The 12,738-nt window shown below is 37.1% G+C and overlaps 1 protein-coding gene across 1 annotated transcript; it reads right to left on the bottom strand.

Moving 5' to 3' along the window:
• Positions 1 to 4,318: 4,318 nt before the first annotated feature.
• LOC118833509 (60S acidic ribosomal protein P1-like) lies at positions 4,319 to 4,800 on the bottom strand. The gene has a single exon (XM_036740870.1). It carries the CDS (start codon positions 4,699 to 4,701, stop codon positions 4,357 to 4,359), a length of 345 nt encoding a protein of 114 aa, XP_036596765.1. The 5' UTR covers positions 4,702 to 4,800; the 3' UTR covers positions 4,319 to 4,356.
• Between the last annotated feature and the right edge of the window lie 7,938 nt (positions 4,801 to 12,738).

Genomic DNA, 12,738 nt, shown 5'->3' with positions numbered 1-12,738 from the left:
TCATGAGTGTGGAAGCAGCTTTGTTAAATTGAGTATTACATGAAGTTAAATTCACTTTATAGGGAATTACCTGTGATTATTAAGCAACCTTGCATGGAATTGATTTAGATATTTGAATGAGCATGTTCTACAGACAATCCTTATCAGCACATATTTTAAAATGGATAATGTTAATGCCTACAAATATATTGAAAAGCAAACAGAAACTATAGGATCCTATAAGAGCTAGTTGAGCAAAAAAAGAACAGGTTAACAATGCTTCCTCCCCCCTCAAAAATTGGCAAGATTTATTTCATAAAACTATGAGATTCCCAAGATTGGATTGAGGTGAAAAAGTTATGTCAATATTATTCAGTCAGAGATTAAAGGTAGAACGTAGAATGGAAAAGGTCTTCAAATGAATTAATGTTAATAGGGGGAAAAAGCTTTCTTTAAAGTACAACTTATATTGATTGGGTACATGGACATAATTGCTATTCCTCTTCTAGTTTAGGTAAAAGAAAATGTTACTTTTATGTGTAATTCAGTTTCTTTGCTCAATCAAATTACTGTTGCTAAAATACTGACATCACATTTTAGCTGTTGTGGGGGAAGGGAGTCACAAATACCTTTTATTCTAGCCACCCAAAGCTGGGTAGGTGACTCTTGGTTGTAGCCCAACTCCTTTTTATTCTGGAATATCATGGTCTGAGTCCTCCAGTCCTTTAATATAGAAGCTGCTAAATCCTCTGTTATCCTGACTGTGGCTCCACAATACTTGAATTGGTTTTTTTCTAGTTGCTTGTAATATTTTCTCCTTGACCGGGGAGCTCTGGAATTTGGCTATAATATTCCTGAGAATTTTCATTTGGGGGTCTTTTCCAGGAGGTGATTGGTAGATTCTTTTGATTTCTATTTTCTCCTCTGGTTCTAAGATATTAGGGCAGTTTTCTTTGATGATTTATTTATTTATTTTTATTCCTTTTAAGCTTAAATACAAAACAAGAAAAGAACAAAAATAACATTTCCATGTACACAGCAGAACATAAGAGAGTATTCAACATAAAACAAATTTACATTTCAAGAAAACCTATGACTTACATGAACTGATGCTGAGTGAAGTGAGCAGAACCAGGAGAACATTGTACACAGTAACGGCAAAATTGTGCCATGGTCAATTTTGATGGACTTGTCTGTTCTCAGCAATACCATGATGTAAGACAATTCCAAAAGACTCATGATGGAAAATGATATCCACATCTAGAGAAAGAATTATAGATGAACTGAATGCAGATAGAAGCATAATATTTTCTCTTTTTTTGCTTTTTCTTTCTCGTGGTTTTTCCCTTTTGTTCTGATTCTTCTTTCACAGCATGACTAATGTGGAAATATGTTTAATATGATTGTACATGTATAGCCTATATCAGATTGCATGCTGTTTTAGGGAGGGGGAAGGGGAGTGAAGGAGGGAGAAAAATTTGGAGCTCAAAACCTTATAAAAATGAATGTTAAAAACTATCTTTACAGGTAACTGGAAAAAAATAAAACACTATTAAATGGAAGAAAAATAAAATGAAATGGAAAAAAAACACCATGTAATAAATACTCTACCTTGTTTTCAAAACTACTCTGCTTTTTTGTGCTTCCTTTTGTTTCCTGCTATGCACTTTTTATTTCCTCCTCCCCCACCTCCAGCCTAGAAAAGGCTATAATTAAATGCATATATATAGATGTATATGTATAAACATACCTACTTATCTATATCTATATATACACATACACTCACATATACATAGATGTAAGACCATGCTTTGCATATTTTTATTTATCAGTTCTTTCTCTGAAGGTGGATATGACCAATTCCTGCCAGACTGCTTTCTAGCTTTCCCAACAATTTTTGTTTACCAGATGATGAATTCTTATCCTAAAAACTTAAATCTTTACATTTTTCAAACACAAAGTTACTGTAGTCCTTTACTACTGTGTACTATATGTCTACTCTGTTCCACTGATCTTCTTTTCTATTTCTTAGCAGTAACAGATTGTTTTGAGATGTACTGCCTTATAGTATAGTTTAAAGTCTGGTACTGCTGAATCTCCTTCCTTTACATTTCTCCCCAGTTTCTTTGAAATTCTTAATCCTTTCTTCTTCCAAATGAATTTTGTTAGTATTTTTTCTAACTAAGTAAAATATTTCTTTTAGTAATTTAATTGGGATGTCATTGAATAAATAGATTAGTTAGGCAAAATGGTCATTTTTGTTATATTTGCTTTGCCTGCCCATGAACAATGTACATGTCTCTAATTATTTAAATCTGACTCTATTTGTATAAAGAGTGTTCTATATTTATATTCATTTAGTTCCTGTGTCTGTCTCAGTGGGTACCCTCTCAGGTATTCTGAACTGTCTAGCCATCTTTAATAGTCTAAATCAATATTGAACAACGTTAGAGACACATAGTATAGTTTCCCTATTTCTCTCCTCCAATTAAATCTATTTAAGCTTTAATCTTGCCAGGGATCATGATTACCACTCCTGTCTCTTTTACATAATAAATTCTACTCCAGTCCCTTTTCCCAAATCTGTGTATATGTCTCATTTTCATTGTGTTTCCTGAAAGCAACATATTGCTTTATTCAGATTTTTGGTCCATTCTGCTATCTGATTCTATTTTTTGGGTAAATTCATCCCATTCACATTCAAAAATACAATTGCTTGTGTATTTCTCTCCATCCTACTTTTCCTCACTATCTGCACCCTATTTATCCTATGTTTCCTCCGTTGTCTATTTTAATTCCCATTACTTTGCCCTCTTATTCCTTAATCTACCCACACTTCTTAATTTATGCACCTTTTTAAAAGTCCCTCCCTTATCCTATCCATTTGCCCTCTTATTTCTTACTAAATTTGGAAGACCATTATACCCCTCTAGATATATGTTGTTTCCTCTTTAACACATTTCTGATGAGATGAAAGCTCTAGCACTACCAGCCCTTCACCCCCACTTACTTCTTCTGCATTGATTAATTCTTTTCATGCCTTATTTGTATGAGATAATTACTCCTTTTTATTTCTCCCCATGCAGTTTTATTTTTTAGAATTGCCCCATAATACACAGATCAACCCAAGGCTTTCTTTCAAAGTACCCAATTAATGATTACAGTGATAAGAGTACTGATAACATTTTCACAATAAGAAGTAAACAGTTTGAAATTATTGAGACCCTTATAATTGGTCTTTGATGTTTACCTTATATTTGTCCTGGATTTTATATGTAAAATTTTCCATTATGTTCTGCAATTTTTGTCACAAATGCCTAAAAGTCTTTAAATTTGTTAAATGTCCATTTTTTTCATTCAGTATTATGCTTGAATTTGCTGGGTAAGTTATACTTGGCTGTAACCCCAAATATTTTTTGCTCAGTGTTCCAAGTGTTCCAAGACCTATGGTTCTCCAATGTAGAAGCTGCTAGGGCTTGTATCATCCTGCATATAGCTCCACAATATTAAAAAAAATTCTTGTTGTTTGCAATATTTTCTCCTTAATCTGGGAGCTTCAAAACATGATTATGGTATTCCTGCAAGTTTTCTTCCTGGGATCTTTTTCATGTGGTGGCCAGTGGATTTTTTTCTATTTCTGTTTTGTCTTCTTGTTGTAAAACTTCAGGGCAATTTTCCTTAATAATTCCTTGTAATATCATATCAAGATTCTTTTTTTGGTCATCACTTTCAGGTAGTCCAATAATTCTTATATTATCTCTCCTTGATCTGTTCTCCAGATCAATTGATTTCTGATGAGATCTTTCACATTCTTTTCTATTTTTTCATTCTTTTGATTTTGTTTTATTATTTCTTGAGGTTTTATCATGTCATTAGCTTCCCCTTGCCCAATTCTGCTTTTTGAGGAATTATTTTCTTCCTTAAGTTTTTGATTCTCTTTTTCCAATTGGTTGGCTTTCTTTTCATAATTTTCTTGATTTCTTGGATTACTTTTATTTTTTTCCCTAATTTTTTCTTGACCTCTCTTGTTTGATTTTTAAAGCCTTTTTAAGTTTTTCCAATAATTCTTTTTGGGTTTGTGACCATTTGACATTTCTCATTGAAAAAGGAGTGGCTTCTTTAGCTACAGTATTTTCCTCTGATTATGAACCCAGATCTTCTCTATCCCCATAGTAGCTATATATTATTGGGTTCTTTCTCATTTACTTATTCATTTTTCACTTTGTTTTATTTTATTCTTAGCAGCTTACTATTATAACTCAGGTTCTAGTCCCTAGGTGTGAAAAATGATGCCCCAGGCCTCAGGTTCTTCTTACTGTTATTTTTTTTTTTTTGTTAGTTGAGTCAAGCTTTTTATTTAATGTTACAAAAAATTATCTAGTCAAACAGACCAAAGCCCATGTCATCATCGGACTCCTCGGATTCTTCCTTTTTTGCTTCCTCTTTCTTCTCCTCAGCTGGGGCAGCTGTGCTAGCAGGAGCAGCCCCTCCAGCAGAGGCAGCACCACCAGCTGCTGGGGCAGGTCCACCAACTCCTACATTGCAGATGAGGCTTGCAATGTTTACATTGGACAGGGCCTTTGCAAATAATCCAGGCCAGAATGGTTCAACATTTACACCTGCTGCTTTAATGAGGGCATTGATTTTATCCTCCGTGACCGTAACCTCATCGTCGTGAAGGATGAGGGCGGAGTAGATGCAAGCGAACTCGGAGACGGCCATTTCAGCGGATGGACGAGGAGACTTGTTTGTAGTGGTGCTAGTCGCCGGCTGAAGTGAGGGGTCACCCCAACGCGGCCTTAGCTTCCGAAGAAGAACCCAGCACCTTACAGACAACCGAAGAGCTACTGTTATTTTCTGAGCTCAGTCATAGAGCCCAACCTTGGGCGGTCCTCTCCACCCTTAGGCCATAGCCAGGGTCCCCAGCCATACTGTCCCACAAATGTTCTTGCTCCCTGTGATTCCCCCTACCCTGCCCTGTGGCTGCAAACTTCAACTGTCCTCTCTGCCCTAGAACTGAACCCAGGGACTCTGCTCTCCTGGAAGTGCTGACAGCCAACAAGGTCCATACCCCTTTACTACCACACTCATCAGGCATGTGCTTGCTCCATCTCCCTCGTAGCCGCAGTCAGCCACTGAGCTTGGTGTACCTTCACAGTGGAAGGTCCTTCAATCTTCTCCTACTCAGCTGTCAGATCCCCACGATATCCGTGATGTGAGAGTTTCTGAGGCCGAAGCTGTCTCTGAACCCAGCTGCACCTAGGACATGTTGTTTATTAATTCTGTAGAGTTGGGCTAGAGGCATTTGCACCCCACTCAGGCCAAACCTCCACCCCTGGAGGTCAAGTCTTTCCTGGGGTCTTCTCAATTGTCTTAGGAAGACAACACCTTTACTCCAAACTTTGCTTATTTCTGCTGCTCTACATTTTCTTTGAGGCAATGTTCTGTCTATTTTTATAAAGGAAATTTGGAGAGCCTGAAGTTTTCTGATCTATTCCTCCATTTTCCAAGAATCCTCAATCCCTTGGTAATTTCTTGAAATTTGAGGTCTAGGCTCTTTTTTTTGATATGGTTTGAGGTAGTGCATTAACTTTTAAATTATCTTTCTGGGATCTGTTTTCTAGGTCAGTTGTTTTTCCAATGAGATATTTCACATTTTATTCAATTTTTTTCATTCTTCAGATTTTCTTTTATTATTTCTTGATGTTTCATAAAGTTATTAGCTTCCACTTACCCAATTCCAATTTCTAAGGACTTATTTTCTTCAGTGAGCATTTGTACCTTCTTTTCCATTTTGCCAATTCTATTTTTTAAAGAGTTCTTTTCTTCAGTGAACTTTTTGTGTATCTTTTTTTTTTTCCATGGGGCTGATTCTACTTTTTAAGGAGTTCTTTGCTTCAGTTAATTTTTGTATTTCTATTTTTTTTTCCATTTGGCCTATTCTGTTCTTAAGGTGTTATTTTCTTCAGTGTTTTCTGTACATCCTTTACCAAGCTGTTGACTTTTTTTCACGGTTTTCTTGCATTAATCTCCTTTCTTTTCCCATTTTCCTCTATCTCTCTTATTTGATCTTGAAAATCCCTTTTGAGCTCTTTCAGTAATTCTTTTTGGGCCTGGGACCAATTCATATTTTTATTTGAGGCTTTGTATGTAACCATTTTAACTTTGTTTTCTTCTTAGTTTGTGTTTTGATCTTCCCTGTTGTTATAATAATTTTCTATGGTCAGGTTCTTTTTTGTGTTTAATCATTTTTCCAGTTTATTTCTAGACTTTTACCTTTATGTTAAAGTTAGGCTCTGTTCCCAGTGTGGGGGTGGGGGGATTGTTCATCTGAATTTGGAGTTAATTCGGGGCATCTCTAAGTTTTCATTTCTTCCAAAGTGGTAAGATCTAAGGAGCAGTGTGTTTACATCTCCCTTGGCCTGTACTCTGGTCTGTGAGCAACCACAAGTGCTCTTTTCCACATTAGAACTGTGTTCAGGGTCCCTGCTCCTATGTAGTCACAAGCTCTGCTGTGCTAGTGCTCCTTGTTGTGGAACTGCAACCTAACACTGAAATCTAGGACTGACCTGGATCTGTGTATGGGCAACACATCAGAGTCCTGTACCCAGTACCAGACAAGGATACCTGTAATTACCTTTTGCTCCACTCTCCCCCAGGTACAACAAAACCGGCCCTGCTGACCTTCAAAGTGTTGTGGGTTGGAAAATTATTTCACTCTATTTTTTGTGGGTTCTGCCACTCCAGAATTTGTTTTGAGGCACTATTTTTTTAAATTTAAATTTATTTATTTAACATATTTAGTTTTCAGCATTGATTTTCACAACAGTTTGAATTACAAATTTTCTCCCCATTTCTATCCTCCCCCCACTCCAAGATGGCTTATATTCTGGTTGCCCTGTTCCCCAGTCAGCCCTCCCCTCTATCACCCCCCTCCCCTCTCATCCCCTTTTCCCTTCCTTTCTTGTAGGGCAAGATAAATTTCTACGCCCCATTGCCTGTGTATCTTATTTTTTAGTTGCATGCAAAAACCTTTTTTGTTTTTGAACATCTGATTTTAAAACTTTGAGATCCAAATTCTCTCCCCTCTTCCCTTCCCACCGACCCTCTCTAAGAAGTCGAGCAATTCAACCTAGGCCACATGTGTATCATTATGTATAACCCTTCCACGATACTCATGTTGTGAAAGGCTAACTACATTTTGCTCCTTCCCAACCCATCCCGCTTTATTGAATTTTCTCCCTTGAACCTGTCCCCTTTCCAAAGTGTTTGTTTTGATTACCTCCACCCCCATCTGCCCTCCCCTCCATCATCCCCCCCTTTCATTTTTTTTTTATCTTCCTCCCTCTTCTTTCCTGTGGGGTAAGATACCCAACTAAGTATGTATGGTATTCCCCCTCAGGCCAAATCTGATAAGAGCAAGGTTCACTCATTCCCCCCTTACCTGCCCTCTCCCCTCCTCCCACAGAACTGCTTCCTCTTGCCACCTTTATGCAAGATAATCCACCCTATTCTATCTCTCCCTATCTCCCTCTCTCAGTATGATGCTCTCTCATCCCTTAATTTCATTTTATTTCTGTTAGATATCTTCCCTTCATCTTCAACTCACCCTGTGTCTGCTCTCTCTCTTTTACATATATATATATATGTATATGTATATACATATATATATAAACACACATATATATATATACACATACATACACATACATACATATACACATAGATATATACATACATACACATTCACTTGTTTATATACATAAACATATACCTATATATATATGCATATTCCCTTCAACTACCCTAATACTGAGGTCTCATGAATCATACACATCATCTTTCCATGTAGGAATGTAAACATAACAGTTCAACTTTAGTAAGTCCCTTGCAATTTCCGTTTCTTGATTACCTTTTCATGCTTCTCTTGATTCTTGTGTTTGAAAGTCAAATTTTCTATTCAGTTCTGGTCTTTTCACTGAGAAAGCTTGAAAGTCCTCTATTTTATTGAAAATCCATATTTTGCCTTGGAACATGATACTCAGTTTTGCTGGGTAGGTGATTCTAGGTTTTAATCCTAGCTCCATTGACCTCCGGAATATCGCATTCCAAGCCCTTCGATCTCTTAATGTAGAAGCTGCCAGATCTTGGATTATTCTGATTGGGTTTCCACAATACTCAAATTGTTTCTTTCTGGCTGCTTGCAGTATTTTCTCCTTGATCTGGGAGCTCTGGAATTTGGCAACAATATTCCTAGGAGATTCTTTTGGGGATCTATTTGAGGAGGTGATCGATGGATTCTTTCAATTTCTATTTTTCCCTGTGGCTCTAGAATATCAGGACAGTTCTCCTTGATAATTTCTTGAAAGATGCTATCTAGGCTCTTTTTTTGATCATGGCTTTCAAGTAGTCCAATAATTTTTAAATTATCTCTCCTGGATCTATTTTCCATGTCAGTGGTTTTTCCAAGGAGATATTTTACATTGTCTTCCATTTTTTCATTCCTTTGGTTCTGTTTTATAATATCCTGATTTCTCATCAAGTCACTAGCTTCCACTTGCTCCAATCTAATTTTTAAAGTAGTATTTTCTTCAGTGGTCTTTTGGACCTCCTTTTCCATTTGGATAATTCTGCCTTTCAAGGCATTCTTCTCCTCATTGGCTTTTTGGAGCTCTTTTGCCATTTGAGTTAGTCTGTTTTTTAATGTGTTGTTTTCTTCAGTGTATTTTTCAGTATTTTTTTGGGTCTCCTTTAGCAAGTCATTGACTTGTTTTTCATGGTTTTCTCGCATCCTTCTCATATCTCTTCCCAATTTTTCCTCTACTTCTCTAACTTGCTTTTCCAAATCCTTTTTGAGTTCTTCTATGGCCTGGGGCCAGTTCATGTTTTTCTTGGAGGCTTTGGTTGTAGGCTCTATGACTTTGTTGTCTTCTTTAGGCTGTATGTTTTGGTCTTCTTTGTCACCAAAGAAAGAATCCAAAGTCTGAGACTTAATCTGGGCGCGTTTTCGCTGCCTGGCCATATTCCCAACCAACAATTTGACCCTTGAGTTTTTCAGTGGGGTATGACTGCTTGTAGATTACAGAGTTCTATGTTCCACGTTTGGGGGGGAAGTGCCAGCTCTGCCACACCGGCACTGCTCCTTCCCCAAGAACCCCCAACCCGAACTGGGCTCAGATCTTCAGCAGGCTGTGCACCCCTGCTCTGATCCGCCACTTAATTCCTCCCACCAGGTGGGCCTGGAGCCGGAAGTAACAACAGCTGTAGCTGCCCCACCTCCGTTGCCCCCGGGGCTGGAAGCCGAACCGCGAACTCCTTCCACTCCTGCAGCTTTTCCCACTAACCTTCTCCACAGTCTTTGGTGTTTGTGGGTTGAGGGGTCTGGTAACTGCCGCAGCTCACATATTCAGGGCGCTAGGGCCCCCTCCGCCCGGCTTCTGGTCTGGATGGTCCAGGCCGCTCAGGCTGGGCTCTGCTCCACTCCGTTCCCAGCTTCCAGCTCCCAGCTCTGAGCTCCGTGTGGGATAGACCTCACCCAGAGACCATCCAGGCTGTCCTGGGCTGGAGCCCTGCTTCCCTCTGCTGTTCTGTGGGTTCTGCCGTTCTAGAATTGGTTCAGAGCCATTTTTTATAGGTTTTTGGAGGGACTCGGGTACGGAGCTCACTCTAGTCCCTATTTACCAGCCGCCATCTTGGCTCCCCCTTGAGGCACTATTTTAAGTTGATTTTAGGGGAATTTGGGAACTCTCAGGCAAGTCCCTACCTTTCTCCACCATCTTTGCTCAACCCTCAAAGTAGTGCATTTTAGTAAATAGTCATTTATAATTAATGGGAAGAGATGAACTAACATATACTATCTAGTACAACCTTGAAATATTCCTGTATTTGAAATGAGTTTATTTCTAAATACAGTTCAATAACTATTTTTGTAGCTTTAAATGTTTTGCCTCAGTTTAATTAATCTAAAATTTGAGCAGGTCGGGATAGATGATCTCTAAGGTCTCTTCAACTATTTACTTATATGATTCTTTAGATAAGCATCACTGAATCATCAACAGCAAAATTCAATGATCTAAACTCATAACAACAAATATTAAGCATCTACTGTGTAGAATTTAGCTTACTGAAGAAGAACACCGTTTAGATAAGTGTCCCTGACCCTATGTAATGTATAACCTAGTAGGTCATGAAAAACACACGCATTGATAAAAAAGAAAATGTTACATGTTTTGTGCATTAGGTGAAAACATAACACTATATGAGTTACAAGATGGAAATTAATTATTGACCAGAAAACCAGGAAAAACTTCGTGTAAGAGATGGAATATCCATTCGAGTCCTAAGAGATGAATAATTATTTGGATGACAAGGAATGATAGTGACAAGGAATGTTCTAGGTAAAAAAAAAGATTTGGAAATGGAAAATGGCATGCTATGTTTGGAGGAAAACACAGATACATTTAATCATAGAGTACATAAAAAATAATGATAATAGACTGGAAAGAAAATGTGCTGCCATGAATGCTAGCTAAAATAGTTTGAATTTTATTTGGTGAATAATAAAATTGAAGATCTTTGAGAGCAGGGACATGATTAGATCAATATATAGAGAAGATAGGCTGGTAGTAGAATAAAAGATAAATTAAGGAGAGTAGTGGCTGGAGGCAAGACAATCTGTTTACAAAACTAAAGCAGCAGTCCTAGAGACTGATAATTAGGAAGATAGGATCACAGATCATGACTCTTGAACAAGTGCATTTACCATCCTAGTCACAGTACTTAATATTTGACTCCAGTTTGTTAATAACTTCCAAGATATGGGATCTAGAATAGTATATGGTACTGTACATATGGTTGAACTAGACTAGAGTACAGAATGATAATTTCCTTCCCTATTCTGATCTATATCTTCCTACTGAGAAGCAACATGGAATAATATATAGAAAATTGGCCTCAAAATGAGGAAAACATCAATTCAAGTCTTGCTTCTATCATATACTAGATGTGTGACTCTAAGCAAGTTGCTACTGAATACTAGTCTTTTAGATTTGTTCCATTCTTTAAGCCTTTTGAGATATTTTAGATTGTCCTTTCATATTATTTGCTAGATATCACTATGAGCTTCCTTTCATCTTTAATATCTGAAAAGGCTTTGATTTATTTCTTCATCTAGGAAACTGAATTTTTAAAATTGTTGGACAAAAATAAATGGCTAAAGACCTAAAGTCCTTTGGCATTCCATTAAATAAGTCTTCCATCCTGACTTTGATACTTTAACTAATATTATTTGGATCAGATTATTCAAACACCTCTAAGTCTACCCAATTGTACTATAGTTTACCTCCTATTTCTCCACCTTGTTCTGCAGGGATATGTTGAGATATTTGTCAGATGTCTTGCTGGAATCTATCATGTTACTTCTATGGAATTCCTTTGATCCATTAGTCTAGTGGCACTATCAAATAAGAAACAAAATCTTTCATGAGCTGTCCTTCAGAAACAAACACTTGCTTGTATTGATCACCAATGCCTTTTCCACAAATTCTCATATATCAGCCTTGTAATTATTTGTGCCATATTTTTGTCAGGGATTACCATCAAATTCAACAGCCTCATCTGAGAGAAAAAACAAAAACAAAAAAATCACTTTCTTTTTATGAAAATCAGTATCTTTGCCTGCATAACATCTTTTCCATTTTCCACTTTTATTCAAATTCACTTATTCAAAGAGCACTAAGAAAGTTTATTTAGTCTCAGAGTCAAGCTTGTTCAGTACCTTGGAAAGCAGTCCATCTGGGTCTGCTGATCTTATTGAAGTCATCGTTGTGCTGTCCAGTCACTTACCTAAGGTTTCAATTATATATTAATCAGTTTTGGTTTTGTTTTCTCACTATGAATATGATAGTCCTTGGTAGAGGAAGGAGAAGCAAAATCAAAGTTACTCTACCAGACCAGTGCTAAGATGAATGATAGAATGATACATGCCATTTGTTCAAGGAAATGTTGTATATAGGAAATATACCCTTAGTACCACTTTAGGAAGTAATCTAAGGTGGAATGTTGGTATAAAAAGGAAGTATATAGAGATAAGAAGCATTGTGGGGCTCTAGACCTTATGAAATATAAATAAATATATATGTGATTATACAGATATATTTTCCCCAACTTATTATGTGTGTATACATGTGTTTATACAAACACACATGGGTTACATACATGTGTCGCATATTTATATATGTATAATTTCCACTTTTGTGTGTATATTGTTCTATAGATCTATATCTATATCTGTGTCTTCATTTATATCATTATCTACATATCTATCTATATAAGGGAGTAGGGAGAGCTGTATATGTGATTGTACTCTAGCACTTATGGTTGGCACAAATACAGCAACTGACTTGGAGTAAGAGATTTAAGTGTGGCCTATTTCACTTCATTGTTTAGGATACTGAATGAGTCATACTCTCCTTGTTAGTCAGGATTGACTCAAAGTAAATGAAGTGATTTTGCCTGGTTTATTTTCAGGATGTTGATATCTTTGCCCTTGGAGTTCAGTTATTTGGAATCACAACTGACTCTGTCGGGTGCTATGTCATTCCACATTTCTCTGTGTTTGTGCAAAACTCAGATTTCAACTTAATGTTTTCTGACCCTCTGTGTAAGCCAGGTAGCTTGCACACAGTGCTTGACAGAAACAACGAGCATTTAGCAGAAGCAGGGGCTAATTTATAGTGAAGTGTTGGTGTACATGGTCCC

Source organism: Trichosurus vulpecula, chromosome 1 (genome assembly GCF_011100635.1).
Source record: "Trichosurus vulpecula isolate mTriVul1 chromosome 1, mTriVul1.pri, whole genome shotgun sequence".
In the NCBI taxonomy this organism is placed as follows: domain Eukaryota; kingdom Metazoa; phylum Chordata; class Mammalia; order Diprotodontia; family Phalangeridae; genus Trichosurus; species Trichosurus vulpecula.
This window is presented reverse-complemented; position numbering and strand designations above follow the sequence as displayed.

Excerpts from the sequence above, each read along its gene's own strand:
- LOC118833509 (XM_036740870.1), bottom strand. The coding sequence starts at position 4,701 with ATGGCCGTCTCCGAGTTCGCTTGCATCTACTCCGCCCTCATCCTTCAC.